Source organism: Brassica napus, chromosome C1 (genome assembly GCF_020379485.1).
Source record: "Brassica napus cultivar Da-Ae chromosome C1, Da-Ae, whole genome shotgun sequence".
NCBI classification, from domain to species: Eukaryota; Viridiplantae; Streptophyta; class Magnoliopsida; order Brassicales; family Brassicaceae; genus Brassica; species Brassica napus.
Genome location: NC_063444.1, coordinates 14,002,491 through 14,026,075, shown reverse-complemented (window position 1 = coordinate 14,026,075; position 23,585 = coordinate 14,002,491). Strand labels below are relative to the sequence as shown.

General features: G+C 25.6%; 3 protein-coding genes and 1 long non-coding RNA gene across 6 annotated transcripts; 2 read left to right on the top strand and 2 right to left on the bottom strand.

Annotated features, from left to right (window-relative positions):
- Positions 1 to 1,756: 1,756 nt before the first annotated feature.
- LOC106374483 (V-type proton ATPase subunit G3) lies at positions 1,757 to 2,718 on the top strand. Its single transcript, XM_013814496.3, has 3 exons — positions 1,757 to 2,155; positions 2,251 to 2,351; positions 2,421 to 2,718. The coding sequence occupies exons 1-3, from the start codon at positions 2,068 to 2,070 to the stop codon at positions 2,556 to 2,558; spliced, it is 327 nt and encodes a 108-aa protein (XP_013669950.2). The 5' UTR covers positions 1,757 to 2,067; the 3' UTR covers positions 2,559 to 2,718.
- Positions 2,719 to 6,261: 3,543 nt separating this feature from the next.
- Positions 6,262 to 9,461, top strand: LOC125580154 (putative clathrin assembly protein At4g25940). Its single transcript, XM_048744223.1, has 14 exons — positions 6,262 to 6,515; positions 6,598 to 6,667; positions 6,755 to 6,852; positions 6,937 to 7,075; positions 7,162 to 7,289; positions 7,379 to 7,492; positions 7,565 to 7,681; positions 7,767 to 7,832; positions 7,905 to 7,985; positions 8,069 to 8,146; positions 8,228 to 8,422; positions 8,517 to 8,592; positions 8,688 to 8,821; positions 8,926 to 9,461. Exons 1-14 carry the CDS (start codon positions 6,426 to 6,428, stop codon positions 9,337 to 9,339), a joined length of 1,800 nt encoding a protein of 599 aa, XP_048600180.1. The 5' UTR covers positions 6,262 to 6,425; the 3' UTR covers positions 9,340 to 9,461.
- On the bottom strand, positions 7,850 to 8,891 carry LOC125580156. Its single transcript, XR_007317893.1, has 2 exons — positions 8,669 to 8,891; positions 7,850 to 8,573 (listed from the first exon to the last, which is right to left on the bottom strand). It is a non-coding gene; the product is annotated as an uncharacterized LOC125580156 (long non-coding RNA).
- A 295-nt stretch (positions 9,462 to 9,756) lies between the features above and the next one.
- On the bottom strand, positions 9,757 to 10,952 carry LOC125580155 (nifU-like protein 3, chloroplastic). 3 transcript variants are annotated; one of them, XM_048744224.1, is made up of 4 exons: positions 10,686 to 10,952; positions 10,485 to 10,602; positions 10,108 to 10,409; positions 9,757 to 10,015 (listed from the first exon to the last, which is right to left on the bottom strand). In XM_048744224.1, the coding sequence occupies exons 1-4, from the start codon at positions 10,785 to 10,787 to the stop codon at positions 9,824 to 9,826; spliced, it is 714 nt and encodes a 237-aa protein (XP_048600181.1). In that variant the 5' UTR covers positions 10,788 to 10,952; the 3' UTR covers positions 9,757 to 9,823. The 3 variants fall into 3 exon arrangements, with proteins under 3 accessions (XP_048600181.1, XP_048600183.1, XP_048600182.1); XM_048744226.1 differs by having other exon boundaries at positions 10,108 to 10,414; positions 10,686 to 10,945; XM_048744225.1 differs by having other exon boundaries at positions 10,108 to 10,414; positions 10,485 to 10,561; positions 10,686 to 10,941.
- Positions 10,953 to 23,585: the final 12,633 nt, after the last annotated feature.

Genomic DNA, 23,585 nt, shown 5'->3' with positions numbered 1-23,585 from the left:
TCAGACTACCCAAGATGCCTTCATGATCATGTCGAATCTCATCTGCTTACCACCCACAGAACAGTAGCAGCGAAGTCAACAATGGAGAAGTCAGTGTCATCGGTTCGTGAATGGATTGCAGCTCAAGCTACAGCTCCTCGGCCTACGAAAAGTCCCGCCCAGCACGAACCCCAAGCACCAGTCCGAACAGACATAGTGCATTGTAACACCGATGCAGCTTGGTCAGCTAAAACTCTTAGGGTGGGGATCGACTGGTATTTTGACGACCCTGTCTCAGGCTCTCACAAGGAAGGGGCTCGGTCCTTGGAACTCATCTCCTCCCTCCTTATGGCGGAAGCGCTGGCCATGAGGGAAGCCATCAGGGAAGCAAAGCGCGCATCCGTTACCGACGTCTGGTTTCGTACCGACTCTCAAGAGCTCGTTAGAGCTGTTAACTCGAAGTCATATCCGGTGGAGCTCTTTCGGGTTCTCATGGATATCGAGTCTCTATCTTATTGCTTTGATTTCTTCTTTGTTTCCTTTGTTGGACGGGAGAACAATGTAGTCGCTGACTCCCTTGCGAAGGCTGCATTGTCTTCATTCCCCTCTATTTTGTACTAAAACTCTTCGTTTAGATCTATGTATATTTTCAGTTGACAAAAAAAAAATTATTTATTTTTCATTTTATAAATGATAACTTAAAATACAATAAGTTATTGTTAAAATATTTTTACACAGATTTATTAGAATTTTAAAATATAATATATAAATGAAAATATATTATATTATGAAAATATAATATATATTATATTATATTTAAAATGAAAATATATTATGATTAAAGTAGTTACAAAGATTTTATATTATTAGCTTTAAAGAAATACATGTTAATTTTTATACATATATTATATAGTTTGCTAATGTTAACCCATTTTACCAACGTATTCGATTTTATTTTTGAACATAAATATTTTATACTTACGAAAATAAAATTTATAGTTTTATAATTTTAATACAATTTTATTATATTTACCTCATTATAATACTTTTCTTTTAATATGATTGATTATGATTATATAATAGATAAAATATTATAGAATATTTTATTTTCATTTTATAAACGATAACTAAATATATTAATGTATAATAATATTTCAAACTAATTTCGAAATTAGTATAAATATTTAAATATAATTTCGAAAATGAAGATCTTGTAAAATTCTTTTAAAACAAATTTGTTAAAAATTTAAATTAAAATGAAAAGATATCAAAATATATTATGATTAAAGTATTTTAAAAATTCTATGTATTATTAGTCTTAATAAAATTCATTTAATAAAATTTCTAATTGATGATCCAAATTAAAAAATCACAGATGAAAAAAATCATTACTTCTATTTTAATATATGAAATTCTATCTCGAACGACTTGTTTCTGTTGACATATTTATAACATAGATGTGACGATTTTCATTATTTTATTTATTAAATGCTAACCATAATGCATGTGTATGACTCATTTGGGCTAATTATTGCATTTATATCAGTGAAAATGATGTATTTGAGCTGTTTACTAAAGGTCTAATTTAAATAATTTTTTTAGCTAATTTGTAAACTGATTATTTGAGACATTAAAAACTCGGGATTAGCGACTATAGATACATCTACATGTAGATAATTGTTCGCCCAAAGAAAACGACCTAGTATGCAGTGACCGCTGTCTTCTTTAATGATCATATTAGCCAGTGGCAGCCCTAGAGAATGTGTTCTATGCTCATTATCATCTTTAGAGTCCCATGTTGTTCATATTAGCCGATATACATGCAGCCACAGAGAATATGTTTTATGTTCATAATCATCTTTAAATCTTAAAATCACACCGATCCGATGATCACGCAATGTTATTTGAACTCATTTTAGTTTCAAAATAACGAGTCAAAAACTAATTCCATAGACCAAGGAGAAAAAAGCTCTCCGTCTAATTAAAAAAATAATCAAAGACGCTTATATCAACAATTTCCATCTCTGGCATCAAGATTTTTAAAAGAACAAACACAAGTCTTGATCGTCTTTGGGGAGAACACAAGCTATGGATTCTTTAAGAGGCCAAGGTGGGATTCAGATGCTTTTAACTGCTGAACAAGAAGCTGGTCGGATCGTTTCAGCTGCTAGGACCGGTATAGTCTTTTCTCTTTTTTTTACGATTTCTTGGCTCAGTTACTAAAACTTTTGTGTTGAATCCTTTTTTTTTGATGGATGAATCGATGATCAGCAAAACTAGCAAGAATGAAGCAAGCGAAGGACGAGGCTGAGAAGGAGATGGAAGAGTATCGGTCCCGACTAGAAGAAGAGTATCAGACACAAATTTCTGGGGTAATCAGCACAAAAGCAAAAGTTAAATACTGAGATTGATTTGTACTAATTCTTTACATTTGATTTCAGACAGAACAAGAAGCAGCAGCAAAACGTTTAGAAGAGGAGACAGATGGAAGGATTCAGAATCTTAAGGAATCTAGTTCAAAGGTCTCTAAGGAAATTGTCAAAATGCTCATCAAGTATGTTACCACTACTGGAGCATGATGCTCAATGTATACACTCACCCCAAGAAAGTGGCTCAAATAAAAAACAATGTGGCCCGTTCTATTTTATTACTCACAATGTCTAATAAAGTATTTTTTGTCCAACCGTCTAATAATATACTTCTAAACAAGAACTTTTCAGCGGAAACAACAAATATGATGGTTCTAAAGATATCACTATGATCCTCTAAAGAAAAAAGTGGCCCTCACAAGAGAAATGAGAGTTCAGAATAAAACATGCGCAGTGATATATTCGTGACCCAGTAAGAATCAGTAAGGATTGAATCGAGATGCGGTGCATTCCAATGATACTAACAAGTAACAAATATGACCCAACAAGAATAAATGAGGATCGAATTGAGATGCAATGAGAACCAATAATACAACTTGGCCTTCCAGGACAAAGGCTTATTGTATATTATATTATATATCTAGGTATTACACATAAACAAGTGGATTGCAATGACGTTTTTTTAAGAAAATGGATTTCATTTTGACAGTACAAATACATACAGTATATGGATAATTAGGGAAATAATTCCATACTAGGTTAAGATCCGCGTCTTGTGCGGGATCAACATTATATATATAAATTATTTTATGTATTAAATATTTTTACATATTATGAAATAATAAATATATATTAAATAATTAAAAGTCAGTAACTATTAAATATATAATTAAATTGATGCGAACATATAAATCAATTTTATTAATCCAAAAAATATTTTTTTTTATATTTGATAGGATATGTTATTAAATTTAAATGATACTAGCATAGATAATATATTTTAGTATATTTTTAATATTAATGTCTATTAAATGATGATTTCTACTCATATAGTTTTTTTAACATTTGTATCTTTTATAGAAAAAAATTTAAATTACTGATAACAAAATTTCCATTATGAGATTAATAGTTTTAGTAATTTATAATTTAAAAAAAAAAGTTGTCAATGATCGTTCAAAACTTTTATCAAAAAGATTGTTCAAAGTAAATTTTGAAACTAAAATATTGTATTTTATATGGTTTATAATTTAATTAAAAACGATATATATATATATATATATATATATTAATCTTAATTATTAATTAAATTAGACTTTTTACTTATATAATTTTTGTAATCATTTGTATTTTGTCATAACAAAAATTTTAAATCATGGTTCATAAAATTTGAATGTGAGACTTTTAACAGTTTTAGTAATTTATAGCCGTTTGTAAAAATTCAAAATATAACATATACATAAAAATCTAAAATTTTATTATATGGTTATTGTGGTTGTTTAATTTATTTAATAGTTTAAAATTAAATAAATATGATAGAAGATACACTATTTTTTATCAAATCTTTATTATTCAAAATCATTAATTTACATATATACTTTAGCTACATTAGGCAATTCCGTAAATTTTATTTAAGAAAATAATAAAGTACATTAATGATGAATTTATTGTTAGTGTAATAAAAAACTTATTATATAATTAGATGGACCAATATATTTCTCTAATGATTCTAACAATCATTCTAGTGATGACATGTGGCTACAAAAAGAAGTTGTAATGCTTCACAAATAATATATAGGGGATATACCATACAATAAGATATTTTTAGTAACTGGCATCCGATTATAAGAATCTCTATAATATTATTTGAGAAGTCAGTTTCTTATGTGTTGATCTCAGATTAACTCTCACGATTGTTGATTACATTGATACTCTTAATGAATTAAAAATATTACATACTATTATTTTTTTTTTATTTAGTTTCCTTTTAAATTTTTTTCCAAAAACATATACATATAATAAAAAAATGATTTTTTTTTATAAAATTAAAAAAAAATTGAAAACGAAAATATATGTATATAATATGATTTCAAAAAAAAAAAGAAGGAAAGTTCACAAAATAGTAATATTACATTTAAAAAATATTTTTAAATAACATAAAATATACTTTTGAAGTAATAAAATACTTTCTTTATATCTATATTTTTTTTAATGAAAAATATAAATTTATATATAATGTGATTTCATTAAAAAAATTACACAGATAATCTTGATATTAGAAAAAAATAACATTTCTTTTAAAACATAATTTTAAACAATACAAAAAAAATCAAACTAATAGAAATATTTTTATATATCTATCTATTTTCTTAGATGATTACATAAAATAATTAAGTAACATGAACTGATATATGTTTAATTAACTAAAAATAGTTTATAATTATTATTATTGAAGTGTTTTATTTATTTTTCATATATTTTGTTGACTATAATATCTTCCAATTACAGCAAAAAAATATTGATAAATTATATTTTACTTATATAATATTATTTTTAAATAAAATCACAATTTTGTTTACTGCTTATTTTTAAGAGATATTAAAAATAAAATTAAAAATAAAAATCGTTTGATCAAATAGTTGCAAAATAGATATATTATGTTTTATCATTATTAAAGTTATTTGTTTTCTTAATATTAAATTTTCTTTTAAATTTTACATTTGTGGAACTTAATATAACCATAATCAAAATACCAAAACAAATCTGAATTCTCATTTTTAATATTATTTAAAATAAATTTTAGTTTTCATTCAATAAATCAAAGGCATAAAGTTATTTAGAATTTATAAAATATTTTAATTATTTTAAATATTAATATGTGTTCATGAGCTTCCAAAAATGTATCACCTACTTATGTATGTAACTTTCTATTGAGCATCACTTTATTTTATAATATATTTTTAAAAACATCAATATATAATTTGATAAATATTATGAAAATACATGCACATTTAAACGATAAATAAAATTGATTTGATATTTGACTTAGTTATAATAAAAAATAATTATATTTCATTTGAATGTGAAAGAATATATGTAACTCAATATACTCACAACATGAGTGATTCAACTAATCTAACTTATATCTAAAATCATAGATTTAAGTACGATAAGAATATATAATTTAATAAGAATAGTAATTTATTTTATAAATATAAATCATAGGACAACTCAAAACATATTAAAATAAAAATAAAATATTAACCAACTGTTACAATTTAGTTTTTTTTCTAAAATTTATATATATACATGAGATCAGAATATTATCGTTATATTAATTTATGTAATTTGGAATTAGACACTTTAGTTTATTTATTTATTTATTCTAACCACAATATATATGAAGTTATACATAATCTTCATAAAATATATTTACATATTTAAGACAACAACCACCTAAATGCAAATAAGAAATTAATCAAAATTTTAATACATTTAAAATAAAAATATTATAGTTGAATTCAGAGATGCAATTCAAATTTCTCAAATGATAACTAAATTGACTGTGAAACAACAAAACCGATTAAATATAACATATATAAAATCATATGTATTATTAAAGTAATATAATATTATAAATATAAATGATGCATACAAATTATAAATTAATTTAAAATTAAAAGTAAATAGCAATCAATTATTATAGTATATTTACTTCAGAAATATTTATACTCCAGCATGAGCACGGAAAAATCACCTAGTATACCTATATTTGTTAACCTTAAAATAAAATATTGATCTGGTATATGAGATACTATTTTTGATACAATATTAAATAAAAATGACAAAATACCAGATAATCAATATTCCGTTGCGAACGTCATGGTGAGGCAAAAGAGAGAAGAGAGGAGGTTGTGGAAAAGTCTGTTATGGTGTTCTGTTTTGTTCTGTTTTTTTTTAAACATACATCGTGCTCTGTTTGTTGCAAGGCGACTAACAGAAGTAGACCAAACTCGGTCTTCTTCTTCTTCAATCCCGTCTGAATAATCAAACAATTTTCCAGATTCAGATCATCTCTCCATGGCAACTTTTCATAGCTTCCGAAAAGCCGTTGGAGCCCTTAAAGATTCCACAACAGTCAGCATCGCAAAGGTCAACAGCGAATTTAAGGTCAGGTTACATTATCTCTTCTTGAAAACGTTCTCTTAAAATGATGATACCTATGAATTGATTTGAAAATAATGGCAAATAGGATTTGGATGTTGCGATCGTCAAATCCACAAATCACGTCGAATCTGCTCCGAAAGAACGCCATATTCGCAGTAATAGTTTCTCTCTCCTGACTTTGTTTATGACGATTATGAGTTTCTGATTCGATCAGAGTTTTTTTTTTGTAATCTTTTCTACAGAAATATTCTCTGCAACATCTGCGGTACGACCACGAGCAGATGTTGCTTACTGCATTCACGCACTAGCCAAGAGATTGTCTAGAACTCACAATTGGGTTGTGAGTCACTTAAAACACACACACTTTCTTCAGTTACATGAACTCTCTCTTTAGACTGCTCTAAATTGTTTTATCAACACGCAGGTGGCTATAAAGGTTTTAATAGTCATTCATAGAACACTAAGAGAAGGTGACCCAACATTCAGAGATGAGCTTCTCAATTATTCACACAGAGGACATATACTTCGAATATCTAACTTCAAAGACGATACAAGTCCTCTAGGTAGAATGATAATAATGAATCTTTGGTATGTTAATGAAACATTGCTTAAAAGACATTTTCTTGATCGCTTGCATGGTGTGTTGAAGCTTGGGATTGTTCTGCATGGATTAGAACATATGCGCTTTTCCTAGAAGAGCGTCTTGAATGCTACCGTGTTTTGAAGTATGACATAGAAGCAGAACGTTTACCAAAAGGTTCAGGTGCATCTTCAAAGGTTTGTTCTGGAGTTTCTCATCATTTAAAAACCAACAAAAAAATAAGAGTTAAAACTAATATGTTTATAACAACAAATCATTTGTTCAGAACGTGGATTTCAATGCTTCTCAAACATATAGAACAAGGATGTTATCTAATGAAGAACTGCTTGAGCAGTTGCCTGCTTTACAGCAGCTTCTTTTCAGACTTACCGGTTGTAAGGTAAAGTTTATATATCAACTTTTTATTTTATTTTACAACGAATGGTTTCTTAACATGTTTTCAGCTTTGCAGCCTGAAGGAGCAGGCTATAGCAACTACCTAATCCAATATGCTCTTGCATTGGTGCTTAAAGAAAGCTTCAAAATATACTGTGCCATTAATGATGGAATCATTAATCTTGTAGACTTGGTTTGTATAAATCTCCTTTCTCTAGTTTAGTATCAAGTTTTAGATGTTACTAAAAAGTGTACATATATTTCTGCTCTCTCTGTAGTTCTTTGAGATGTCAAGACATGATGCAGTTAAGGCTCTAAATATATACAAACGAGCTGGCCAACAGGTAAGAGTTTAAAGCTACACTTAGTATCAATATTTTATAAGCTTGAATGTTAAAAGGTTTTTCACTGCACAGGCTGAAAACCTGGCTGATTTTTATGAACACTGCAAAAGTCTAGAGCTGGCAAGGAACTTTCAGTTCCCAACATTGAGACAGGTTCACTCTAAAACCATTTTTTTGTGTGTTTATGATATGAGATTGATCAACTCAAAAGACCTAATATGTAAAACTTGATTCAGCCTCCTCCGTCTTTTCTTGCAACAATGGAAGAATACATTAAAGAAGCGCCTCAAAGTGGTTCTGTACAGAAAAAGCTGGTACAGAGTCTTATCTCACCACAGATATTGTTGAAGCCTATTAGCAAGTTTCTTTATGGTTGGCATTTGCTGTTCTAACAGGAGTATTATGAAAAAGAGGAGGAAGAAGAACAAGATGAAGAAGAACAGTCTGCTCAGCCTGAAGAACCTGCAGAAACCGAAAGTCAAACTGAAAACACTGAAGGAGACCAGCCGCTTATCGAAGAAGAGGAGAAAGAACAAATAGAAGAAGAAGATACTAAACCTTCTTTCTTGATAGACACGGATGACTTGCTGGTGAATCTTCTTTCTACATACTGTCTTAATGTGTATTGACATCTCTTTTGGCTAAACTCTCAAACCCCCTTGACCCCTCTTTTCTACTTCACAGGGCCTGAGTGAGATAAACCCGAAAGCCACAGAGATAGAAGACCGCAATGCGTTGGCTCTGGCAATATATCCACCAGGTAGCCAAAACAACCACGTTATTGTGTTCCATCTGGTCCATTTTCACTATTAAAGGAAGAAATTAAGATTGCGAACCTGTTATTGGTCTCTACAGGTCATGAAGCTCCAGGTCCATCCAATAGTTTAAGCTTAATAGAAACCGGTGGATCCGGTTGGGAACTAGCACTGGTCACTCCTCAAAACAACAACAACAACAACACTCATCGCCCTGCTCCTGACACCAAATATGTAATCAAGTCTAACACCGCATCTATCTAAATTTGAAACTCTCTACTTATACTCTCAAAACTCACATTGGTTTGTTGTTTGTTCTCTCTTGTTGTGTTTTATAGGCAGGAGGATTTGACAAGCTATTGCTTGATAGTCTTTACGAGGATGATTCAGCGAGGAGACAGATACAATTAACCAATGCTGGCTATGGACATGGTGGCACAGAGACAGCAGGAGCAGCACCACCACAAAACCCATTTGAGATGCAACAAGATCCCTTTGCAATGTCAAATAACATTGCTCCTCCAACTAACGTTCAGATGGCAATGCAGCAACAACAGCAACAACAGATGATGATGATGCATCAAAGTCCCTACAATTACTCTCATCCCCATGATCATCATCATCATCAGTTCTCAGCCGCAGGTCCTTCTCCTTCTAACCCTTTTGGAGACCATTTCCTTGCCCTCCCACCTCCGCCAGGCTCATCTGGTCAGATGCAGCAGCAAAACAGCCATCATCATATGCTCCTCTAGAGTGATAAATACGAGCTTATTCAGGTTCTCACTCTCTCATGCATGGTTTGAGTGTTGTCTTTTGAATATTTATTCAGGGTGATATTCTTTCATTCTTACTAGATACCTACTTCTTCTGGTCACTGGTGATTTCTTAATTTGATTATATAAACCGGTCAAATGCTCAAGAATGAATCCAAGGTTTGCGTATGAGATCAAAAAGTATATGGATCGTTAGACTAGTTATATGACAAAAATGAGAGCCAACACAAGAGCCACCAGGAACTGAATGGTTCTTACCCGGGACCGACCCGAATACCGGAAATCCCAGTCCCATTAATGATAATATCAAAGTCACTAGCAAGTAGAAAGAGAGTAGAGGAGGCTAGTAGGAGAACTTGGTGGACCTTAATGGAACTATTTTCTTCTGTATGGATGTTAGATTTGAAAATGATGTATATAGAATCGAAAAATAGGCTCTGTGTAGATGAACAATACAAAAAGGTCACTCTAGAAGCTGGACTGCACCTATTGAAGGAATGTTTTCCCTCAGTTTCTGAGTCAACGCGACACGAACCGTCATGACTCCAGCAGCTGGTCCAGTGAGCCGAATCTTAACTATATAACCATCGATCTCAACAAGCTCAAGCCCCCCTCCTCCTGTTCCTGATAGGTAAGGCCGCAGCTCAGCGAGAACCTGAACAAAAGTCATCAAACTCAGGGGCCAAATTGAAAAATATCTTAAAATTTCAATTTCACCCTAAAACTTTTCTTTAGTTAAAATCAAACCTTTTCGATGTTTTCCTCGTTGAGCTCTAACCCTCCAGTCTCCGCTTCAAGAAACTGCTCGACGGACATGATCTCTGGAATCTTGTCACGGAGACGACTCTCGATACCCATCTTTAACGTCATCGACGAGCTGGGACACGAACCACAAGCTCCTTGTAGCTTAAGAACCACCACAAGCCCGTCGATTTCGTGCAGCGCCACGTTTCCTCCGTCTGCCATCAGCGCGGGGCGAACTTCGTCGAGCACTCTCTCAACATTCTCTTCCGTCAGGGGCATCACGCAGCTGGGCGACACAACGTGGCCTATACTACAAGAAACCTAATCACAATTAACATTCTAAGCGATTTGGTGGTGATCAATACGAGTTTTATTATTACCTGCACGTTTTGGCAAGGGTCGAGTTTGGCGAGCGCAAGAGAGTTGTATTCTTTGGAATTGGCCCCTGAGGAATGTGCTGCATTTGGAAGAGACCCCGTAACTATCTGAAATTGCGTTCTAAACACAAGCCAACGAAGAAGAATAAAAAAAAGAGTTGTTTTTTTTTTCCTGGTGAACGACGATGAAGGTGAAAACAATACCTTAGAGTTGAGAAGCGAGGAGCGATAATTAGAGCTCTTCTCTGATGAGGAGAGGGAGAGGTTCATCGTAGCAATTCGGGTTTGACCCGAAACCGAACCCATTTGAAATCCTCAATTTACGATCGATAAGATTTCAAAGAATTTAAAAGAAACCCTTCTCGAATATCCTGGGAATTGAACAGTATAAGAGAAAAAGATGAACTTTTTCATTGGTGGATGAAGAGATGATGATACGTCTGATTTCATTTTGTGGCCAATATTATTTCACTTCAATAATTTAATAATTCATTCCTTGTTATAAATCATAAGATACGATGGATGTCCATAACCGGTCCAGTCCATAACCGGCTCAATACCTAGAGAAAGAGAGGCGGTCACGCATGGAGAGAGAGAAACGACTTACCTAGTTAAAGAAAAGGAAATCTTATTTGGGCAAATCTCCAAAATAGCACATTTCTAAGTTTATATCACAAAAATAGCATTCAAAAACTAAAATGACCAAAATAGCACATTTCTAAGTTTATCCTTTGAAAATTTTAATTTTTTTATTTTTCAAAATTTAAAATCTTATCCCCAAAACCTCATTTCTCAACTCTAAACCCTAAACCCTAAACTCTAAACCCTAAACCCTAAACCTTAAACCCTAAACTCTAAACACTAAACCCTAAACCCTAAACTCTAAACCCTAAGCCCTAAACCCTAAACTCTAAACCCTAAACCTTAAACACTAAATCCTAAACCCCACCCTTTAACTCTAAACCCTAAGTTTGTGACTTTTGATAAAACATTAAGTGTTATTTTTCTGACTTTTGACCTTGAGTGCTAGTTTGGGAAAAAAAACTTGATTTAGTGTTATTTTTGTCTTTTTCTCATCTTATTTCTTTTTCCTTGTATTTATTCTAAATGATGGATGTCCATAACCGGTTCGGTCCATAACCGGCCCAATACCTAGAGAGAGAGAGGTTGCCACGCATGAGAGAGAGAGGCGGCTTACCTAGTTAGAGAAAAGGAAACCCTATTTCCTTTTCCTTGTACTAGAGATTAACCCGGGCTACGCCCGGGATTTTTATTTTTTCTAATTTAAGTTGTTAAATTATTTATATTTAGGTTATGATATATATTTATATAAATGTTAAGATGCATGTCATAATTAAAATTTATTTTTAAATTTTAACACCTTAAATTAACATATTTTTTACTATTTAAATATTTTTTTGTAATTTTGTTGGCTACCTAGTTATCATATTTAGCAAAACTATATGTTGAGTGTTTGAATAAATGTTTTAGATATTTAATTAAACTGCAGAATATTTTCAGATCGACCACATGCTCAACAATCGATCGATCCGTAAAAAGATGGTCGATCTCCTTGGCCAGGTAAGTACAATTTTAGCAAAAATATCTTTGATTTTTAAATATTAAGTATATAACTATTCTTTTGAATATTGTTTTTTTGAATTGTATTTTTTTATTAAATTATTGTATTATAATGTTTATGTAAATATTTTTTGTGATGTTTGAATTTCTGAGGTTAGTGTACTTAACCTAGATGATATTGATGTTTAACAATTTTTTTTTTCTGGAAATAGAAAATAATGATTTATCAAAACGTATCCAATACTTGTTAAATGATAGTATAATGTAAATTACATCCATTATTTGAAAATAACCATTTGTTGTTTTTATTTTTATTTTTAAATCAGAAATTATTTTTATTCAAAAACATTATTCATATATAATATAATAGTTTAAGTTTGGAAGATTAATCTATATATATACATTATGTATATCTTTTAAAAAATAATTTAAGATATTATATATTGAGTAACTGAATAAAAGCTGAATTTCTTATCTTGAAAATGAAATATTTATATTTTTGTCTTCATGTTATACTCACCAATCCAACATTGATATTTATAACTCAGTATGTTTTTAAAAAAACTTAGTTTTAAGTAATAAACGAATTTAATAAATTAAATTCATCACCTATAATGTTCTGTAAACTATATTTGAAAACTCTCTAAAATTATATTTTAAGCATAATATTACTATTATTTAATTTAAGTTATTTTAAGCATAATATATGTTAAACCAACTTAAATTATATTTACAATAGGACCATCCTAAACCGGTTAATAAACCAAAAATAATATTAAACCAACATGAACCAATACTTGATTCGGCGAGGAAAGAAGTGTTTCGGGATAAACGCTTGAATGATTATTAACTGTAATGGTGTGATCATGAAAGAGTTAGTATAAATATTAACAATAAAATTATGGATTAGATTAAATTAAATTTGTAAGAATACCTTTGAGTCTATAAAAAGCAATTCAATTCCCATGAATAAGTTTGGCTTTTGGAAGTTGCGAGTTTCCCAACAATGAATCCACCTAACAAAAAATTCGTTGTTATAAAAAATCTCCTTCAAGGTCATTAAAGGTTTTTGGGACGGCAATAATTGATGGTGGAACCATTTTTTTGCTTGAGTGCTTTGAAGTTTTCCTTGATAGTGTGAGGTTGATGTTGATAGAATAATGAATTTTATAGAGACTTTCTTGATGTAAAACTATACATTTTTATTTTTTTGGTTTAATGTGGTATTTCCAATTTTATATAATTTACTACCATTTTAAGATGGAAGTACATTTTAAGATAGATGTTTAAATTTTAATGTACTTTTTCCATTTTTTAAAATATTTATTTCCATTTCTTATATTTTTTATTTACGTAATATCTATATTTTATATTTTAAAATAGATATTTAAATCTTAATGTACTTTTTCCATTTTTTTTAAATTGTGCATTTACTTATATTATATATTTTACATTTTAAGATAGATGTTTAATGCTTAAAGAACCTTTTCCATTTTTTTAAAAAAATTGTGTATTTACTTATTATTATATATATAATTCATATATTATATATTTACATTATTTACTTATTATTTATTTTCCTGTATATGTATTTCCATTTCTTGTACTTTTTATTTACTTAATATCTCTATTTTACATTTTAAGATAGATGTTTAAATCTTAATGTAAATTTTCCATTTTCTTTAAATTGTATATTTTCATTTGTTATACTTTCTATTTACGTAATATCTATATTTTAAATTTTATGATATATTTTTAAATCTTAATGTAATTTTCCATTTTTAAATTGTGTATTTACTTATATTATATATTTACTTATTATTTATTTTTCTTTATATTGTGTATTTCTATTTCTTATACTTTCTATTTACTAATAATTTTATATTTTAAGATAGATTTACATTTTAAGATAGATGTTTAAATACTAATGTACTTTTTCCATTTTTTAAATTGTGTATTTCCTTTTCTTATACTTTCTATTTGCGTAATATCTATATTTTACATTTTAAGATAGATGTTTAAATATTAATATACTTTTTCCATTGTTTTTAAGTTGTGTATTTCTTTTTTTTTATACTTTCTATTTACTTAATATCTATATTTACATTTTAAGATAGATGTTTAATATTTAATGTACTCTTTCCATATTTTAAAAATTATGCATTTACTTATTATTGTATATATAATTCATATATTTATAATATTTAATTATTATTTTTTTTCTATATATTGAGTATTTATCTTTCTTATACTTTATATTTAGTTAATATCTATAGTTTATATTTTAAGATAGATGTTTAAATCTTAATATTTTTTTCATTTTTAATGTAAAACAGCAATGTTTAATAGAAGAACTTGGACAAATAGTCAAATAGTTATATTTATGTTTTTTTTTTCTTTTTTTATAAAATGATAATGTTACATTATGGAGATAAGCCGTTTTTTTAGTGAAAAATGGTAATCTTACATATGTTTGATGTACTTTTTCCATTTTTTTATGTTGTATGTTTACATATTATTGTTATTTTTAAATGTAAAATGGTAATCTTACGTATGTTTAATGTAGTATTTCCATTTTTTATGTTGTATGTTTACATATTATTTATTATTTTCGAAATTATATACAATGTTTTTTTTTACAAAATAGTAATGTTACATTATGGAGATAAGCCGTCTTTTTTTTAGTGAAAAATGGTAATCTTACATATGTTTAATGTAGTTTTTTCATTTTTTATGTTGTATGTTTACATATCATTTTTTAAAAATAAAAATGTAAAATGGTAATCTTACATATGTTTAATGTAGTATTTCCATTTTTTTTATCTTGTATGTTTACATATATTTATTATTTTCGAAATTATATATAATTTTTTTTTGTTTTTTTTTTTATAAAACGGTAATGTTACATTATGAAGATAAGCCGTCTTTTTTTTTTAAGTGAAAAAGGGTAATTTTACATATGTTTATTGTAGCTTTTCTATTTTTTTATGTTGTATGTTTACATATTATTTATAATTTTCGAAAATTAGTAATATTAAAATGCAAAACTATATTTTATGCCACGTGTCATCTCTCGGGAGAAGTTTTTTTTGCTGATTTGGACGCTCTATATAGATTTACATTTTAAGATAGATGTTTAAATACTAATGTACTTTTTCCATTTTTTAAATTGTGTATTTCTTTTTCTTATACTTTCTATTTGCGTAATATCTATATTTTACATTTTAAGATAGATGTTTAAATATTAATATACTTTTTCCATTGTTTTTAAGTTGTGTATTTCTTTTTTTATACTTTCTATTTACTTAATATCTATATTTTACATTTTAAGATAGATACTATTGAAAAATGTATCTATACTAATAAAATAGAGCTCTATACTAATAAAATGAAGTTTTTGAGGCTTCATAGGGCGTCCACATCAACGGAAAAAATTTCTTCTAAAAGATGACACATGGCATTAACAAAAAATAAAAAATAAATATACATATAAAGAAAAATAAATAATAAGTAAATATAAATATAAGAAATAGAAATATTACATTAAACAATAATAAGTAAATATACAATATAAAAAAAATAAATAAAAAGTAAATATACAATATAAGAAATAGAATATTACATTAAACATCTATCATAATTTATCATCTGATATAAAAGTAACAAAATTAGATTACGTAAATATATAATTAAAAAATGAAAAAAACTAAATTAAACATCTATCTGAAAAATGTATCTATATTAATAAAATAGAGCTTTTGAGGCTCCATAGAGCGTCCACATCACCGAAAAAAACTTCTTCTAAAAGATGACACGTGTCATTAATAAAAAATAAATATACATATAAAGAAAAATAAATAATAAGTAAATATACAATATAAGAAATAGAAATATTACATTAAAATAAATAAGTAAATATACAATATAGAGAAAAATAAATAAAAATTAAATATACAATATAAGAAATAGAAATATTACATTAAACATCTATTATAATTACATTAAACATATTTTCATTTTTTACAATATAGAGAAAAATAAATAAAAAGTAAATATACAATATAAGAAATAGAAATATTACATTAAACATCTATTATAATTACATTAAACATATTTCCATTTTTTATGTTGTATGTTTACATATATTTATTATTTTCAAAATTATGTATAATGTTTTTTGTTTTTTTTTATAAAACGGTAATGTTACATTATGGAGATAAGCCGTCTTTTTTTTTAAAGTGAAAAATGGTAATTTTACATATGTTTAATGTAGTTTTTCTATTTTTTATACTGTATGTCTACATATTATTTATAATTTTCGAAAATTAGTAATATTAAAATAACTATATTTTATGCCACGTGTCATCTTTCGGAAGAAGTTTTTTTTGCTGATGTGGACGCTCTATGGAGCCTCAAAAGGTCTCTTTTATTAGTATAGAGTAGGGATTACCCCGGGCTACGCCCGGGATTTTTATTTATTTCTAATTTAAGTTGTTAAATTATTTATATTTAGGTTATGATATATATTTATATAAATGTTAAGATGCATGTCATAATTAAAATTTATTTTTAAATTTTAACACGTTAAATTAACATATTTTTTACTATTTAAATATTTTTTTGTAATTTTGTTGGCTATCTAGTTATCTTATTTAGAAAAACTATATGTTGAGTGTTGGAATAAATGTTTTAGATATTTAATTAATCTGCAGAGTATTTTCAGAGCCACCACATGCTCAACAATCGATCGATCCGTAAAAAGATGGTCGATCTCCTTGGCCAGGTAAGTACAATTTTAGCAAAAATGTCTTTGATTTTCAAATATTAAGTATATAACTATTCTTTTGATTATTGTTTTTTTAATTGTAATTTTTGATTAAATTATTGTATTATAATGTTTATGTGATGTTAGTATACTTAACCTAGATGATATTGATGTTTAACAATTTTTTTTTCTGGAAATAGAAAATAATGATATATCAAAACGTATCTAATACTTGTTAAATGATAGTATAATGTAAATTACATCCATTATTTGAAAATAACAATTTGTTTTTTTTATTTTTTTAAATCCGAAATCATTTTTAATTAAAAACATTAATCATATATAATATAATAGTTTAAGTTTGGAAGATTAATCTATATATATAAATTATGTATATTTTTTAAAAAATAATTTAAGATATTATATATTGAGTAACTGAATAAAAGCTGAATTTTTTATCTTGAAAATGAAATATTTATATTTTTGTCTTCATCATATACTCACCAATCAAGCATTGATATTTATAACTCAGTATGTTTTTAAAAAAACTTAGTTTTAAGTAATAAACGAATTTAATAAATTAAATTCATCACCTATAATGTTCTGTAAACTATATTTGAAAACTCTCTAAAATTATATTTTAAGCATAATATTACTATTATTTAATTTAAATTATTTTAAACATAATATATGCTAAACTAACTTAAATTATATTTACAATAAGACCATCCTAAACCGGTTAATAAACCAAAAACAATACTAAACCAACATGAACCAATACCTGATTCGGCGAGGAAAGAAGTGTTTCAGGATAAACGCTTGAATGGTTATTAACTGTAATGGTTTGATCATGAAAGAGTTAGTAATGAATATTAACAATAAAATTATGGATTAGATTAATTTAAATTTGTAAGAATACCGTTGAGTCTATGAAAATCAATTCAATTCCCACGAATAAGTTTGATTTTTGGAAGTTGCGGGTTTCCCAACAATGAATCCACCTAACAAAAAGTTCATTATTATAAAAATATCCTTCAAAGTTATTAAAGGTTTTTGGGACGGCAAGGGTCGATGGTGGAACCATTTTTTTGCTCGAGTGCTTTGAAGTTTTCATTGATAGTGTGAGGTTGATGTTGATGGAATAATGAATTTTATAGGGACTTTCTTGATGTAAAACTATACATTTTTATTTTTTTTTTTGTTTAATGTGGTATTTCCATTTTTATATAATTTACTACTATTTTAAGATATATGTACATTTTAAGATAGATGTTTAAATCCTAATGTACTTTTTCCATTTTTTAAAATGTTTATTTCCATTTGTTATATTTTTTATTTACGTAATATCTATATTTTATATTTTAAAATATATATTTAAATCTTAATGTACTTTTTCTATTTTTTTTAAATTGTATATTTACTTATATTATATATATTACATTTTAAGATAGATGTTTAATGCTTAATAAACTTTTTCGATTTTTTTTTTAAATTGTGTATTTACTTATTATTAAAATTATAAGTAAATAATAAGTTTTAAAATTATTTATATTTAGGTTATGATATATATTTATATAAATGTTAAGATGCATGTCATAATTAAAATTTATTTTTAAATTTTAACACGTTAAATTAACATATTTTTTACTATTTAAATATTTTTTTGTAATTTTGTTGGCTATCTAGTTATCATATTTAGCAAAACTATCTGTTGAGTGTTGGAATAAATGTTTTAGATATTTAATTAAACTGCAAAGTATTTTCGGATCGACCACATGCTCAACAATTGATCGATCCGTAAAAAGATGGTCGATCTCCTTGGCCATGTAAGTACAATTTTAGCAAAAATATCTTTGATTTTCAAATATTAAGTATATAACTATTCTTTTGAATATTTTTTTTTGAATTGTATTTTTTGATTAAATTATTGTATTATAATGTTTATGTAAATATTTTTTGTGATGTTTGAATTTGTGCTGTTAGCATACTTAACCTAGATGATATTGATGTTTAACAATTTATTTTTTTCTGGAAATAGAAAATAATGATATATCAAAACGTATCTAATACTTGTTAAATGATAGTATAACGTAAATTACATCCATTATTTGAAAATAACTATTTGTTGTTTTTATTTTTTTTTAAATCAGAAATTATTTTTATTTAAAAACATTATTCATATATAATATAATAGTTTAAGTTTGGAAGATTAATCTATATATATAAATTATGTACATTTTTTAAAAAATAATTTAAAATATTATATATTGAGTAACTGAATAAAAGCAGAATTTCTTATCTTGAAAATTAAATATTTATATTTTTGTCTTCATATTACACTCACCAATCCAGCATTGATATTTATAACTCAGTATGTTTTTTAAAAAAACTTAGTTTTAAGTAATAAACGAATTTAATAAATTAAATTCATCACCTATAATGTTCTGTAAACTATATTTGAAAATTCTCTAAAATTATATTTTAATCATAATATTACTATTATTTAATTTAAGTTATTTTAAGCATTATATATGCTAAACCAACTTAAATTATATTTACAATATGATCATCCTAAACAGGTTAATAAACCAAAAACAATACTAAACCAACATGAACCAATACCTGATTCGGCGAGGAAAGAAGTGTTTCGGGACAAACGCTTGAATGGTATTAACTGTAATGGTTTAATCATGAAAGAGTAATATGAATATTAACAATAAAATTATGGATTAGATTAATTTAAATTTGTAAGAATACCTTTGAGTCTATGAAAAACAATTCATTTCCCATGAATAAGTTTGGCTTTTGGAAGTTGCGGGTTTCCCAACAATGAATCCACCTAACAAAAAGTTCGTTGTTATAAAAAATCTCCTTCAAGGTCATTAAAGGTTTTTGGGACGACAAGAGTTGATGGTGGAACCATTTTTTTGCTCGAGTGCTTTGAAGTTTTCCTTGATAGTGTGAGGTTGATGTTGATGGAATAATGAATTTTATAGGGACTTTCTTGATGTAAAACTATACATTTTTTTTTTTGCTTAATGTGGTATTTCCATTTTTATATAATTTACTACCATTTTAAGATAGATGTTTAAATCTTAATGTATTTTTTCCATTTTTAAAAATGTTTATTTCCATTTCTTATATTTTTTATTTACGTAATATCTATATTTATATTTTATATTTTAAAATAGATATTTTAATCTTAATGTAATTTTTCCATTTTTTTTAAATTATATATTTACTTATATTATATATTTTACATTTTAAGATAGATGGTTAATGCTTAAACTTTTTCCATTTTTTTAAAAAAATTGTGTATTTACTTATTATTATATATATAATTCATATATTATATATTTACATTATTTACTTATTATTTATTTTCCTGTATATATATTTCCATTTATTGTACTTTCTATTTACTTAATATTTCTATTTTACATTTTAAGATAGATGTTTAAATCTTAATGTACATTTTTCATTTTCTTTAAATTGTATATTTCTATTTGTTATACCTTCTATTTACGTAATATCATTATTTAAAATTTTAAGAAATATTCTTAAATCTTAATGTAATTTTCCATTTTTAAATTGCGTATTTACTTATATTATATATTTACTTATTATTTATTTTTCTTTATATTGTGTATTTCTATTTCTTATACTTTCTATTTACTAATAATTTTATATTTTAAGATAGATTTACATTTTAAGATAGATGTTTAAATACTAATGTACTTTTTCCATTTTTTTAAATTGTGTATCTCCTTTTCTTATACTTTCTATTTGCGTAATATCTATATTTTATATTTTAAGATAGATGTTTAAATATTAATATACTTTTTCCGTTATTTTTTAGTTGTGTATTTCTTTTTCTTATACTTTCTATTTACTTAATATCTATATTTTACATTTTTAAATAGATGTTTAATATTTAATGTACTATTTCCATATTTTAAAAATTGTGCATTTACTTATTATTGTATATATAATTCATATATTTATATATTTATAATATTTACTTATTATTTATTTTTTTATATATTGAGTATTTCTCTTTCTTATACTTTATATTTAGTTAATATCTATATTTTATATTTTAAGATAGATGTTTAAATCTTAATATTTTTTCCATTTTTAATGTAAAACGGCAATGTTTAATAGAAGAACTTGGACAAATAGTCAAATAGTTATATTTATTTTTTTTTTTTTTTTTTTTATAAAATGGTAGTGTTACATTATGGAGATAAGCCATTTTTTTTAGTGAAAAGTGGTAATCTTACATATGTTTAATGTAGTTTTTCCATTTTTTTATGTTGTATGTTTACATATTTTTGTTATTTTTAAATGTAAAATGGTAATCTTACATATGTTTAATGTAGTATTTCCATTTTTTATGTTGTATGTTTACATATTATTTATTATTTTTGAAATTATATATAATGTTTTTTTTACAAAATAGTAATGTTACATTATGGAGATAAGCCGTCTTTTTTTTAGTGAAAAATAGTAATCTTACATATGTTTAATTTAGTTTTTCCATTTTTAATGTTGTATGTAAAATGGTAATCTTACATATGTTTAATGTAGTATTTCCATTTTTTATGTTGTATGTTTACATATTATTTATTATTTTTGAAATTATATATAATGTTTTTTTTACAAAATAGTAATGTTACATTATGGAGATAAGCCGTCTTTTTTTTAGTGAAAAATAGTAATCTTACATATGTTTAATGTAGTTTTTCCATTTTTAATGTTGTATGTTTACATATTATTTTTTAAAAATAAAAATGTAAAATGGTAATCTTACATATGTTTAATGTAGTATTTCCATTTTTTATGTTGTATGTTTACATATATTTCTTATTTTCGAAATTATATATAATGCTTTTTATTTTTTTTTATAAAACGGTAATGTTACATTATGTAGATAAGCCGTCTTTTTTTTAAAGTGAAAAATGGTAATTTTACATATGTTTAATGTAGTTTTTCCATTTTTTAAGCTGTATGTTTACATATTATTTATAATTTTCGAAAATTAGTAATATTAAAATGTAAAACAATATTTTATGCCACATGTCATTTTTCGGGAGAAGTTTTTTGCTGATGTGGACGCTCTATGGAGCTTCAAAAGGTTCCTTTTATTAGTAAGGATTTACATTATTTACTTATTATTTATTTTCCTGTATATATATTTCCATTTATTGTACTTTTTATTTACTTAATATTTCTATTTTACATTTTAAGATATATGTTTAAATCTTAATGTACATTTTCCATTTTCTTTAAATCGTATATTTCTATTTGTTATACTTTCTATTTACGTAATATCATTATTTTAAATTTTAAGATATATTTTTAAATCTTAATGTAATTTTCCATTTTTAAATTGCGTATTTACTTATATTATATATTTACTTATTATTTTATTTTTTTATATTGTGTATTTCTATTTCTTATACTTTCTATTTATTAATAATTTTATATTTTAAGATAGATTTACATTTTAAGATAAATGTTTAAATACTAATGTACTTTTTCCATTTTTTTAAATTGTGTATCTCCTTTTCTTATACTTTCTATTTGCGTAATATCTATATTTTACATTCTAAGATAGATGTTTAAATATTAATATACTTTTTCCGTTATTTTTAAGTTGTGTAGTTCTTTTTCTTATACTTTCTATTTACTTAATATCTATATTTTACATTTTTAAATAGATGTTTAATATTTAATGTACTATTTTCATATTTTAAAAATTGTGCATTTACTTATTATTGTATATATAATTCATATATTTATATATTTATAATATTTACTTATTATTTATTTTTCTATATATTGAGTATTTCTCTTTCTTATACTTTATATTTAGTTAATATCTATATTTTATATTTTAAGATAGATGTTTAAATCTTAATGTTTTTTTCATTTTTAATGTAAAACGGCAATGTTTAATAGAAGAACTTGGACAAATAGTCAAATAGTTATATTTATGTTTTTTTTTCTTTTTTTATAAAATGATAATGTTACATTATGGAGATAAGCCGTTTTTTTAGTGAAAAATGGTAATCTTACATATGTTTAATGTAGTTTTTCCATTTTTTTATGTTGTATGTTTACATATTTTTGTTATTTTTAAATGTAAAATGATAATCTTACATATGTTTAATGTAGTATTTCCATTTTTTATGTTGTATGTTTACATATTATTTATTATTTTCGAAATTATATATAATGTTTTTTTTTACAAAATAGTAATGTTACATTATGGAGATAAGCCGTCTTTTTTTTAGTGAAAAATGGTAATCTTACATATGTTTAATGTAGTTTTTCCATTTTTTATGTTGTATGTTTACATATTATTTTTTAAAAATAAAAATGTAAAATGGTAATCTTACATATGTTTAATGTAGTATTTCCATTTTTTATGCTGTATGTTTACATATATTTATTATTTTCGAAATTATATATAATGTTTTTTATTTTTTTTTTATAAAACGGTAATGTTACATTATGGAGATAAGCCGTCTTTTTTTAAAGTGAAAAATGGTAATTTTACATATGTTTAATGTAGTTTTTCCATTTTTTATGCTGTATGTTTACATATTATTTATAATTTTTGAAAATTAGTAATATTAAAATGTAAAACAATATTTTATGCCACGTGTCATTTTTCGGGAGAAGTTTTTTGCTGATGTGGACGCTCTATGGAGCCTCAAAAGGTCCCTTTTATTAGTAAGGATTTGTATACT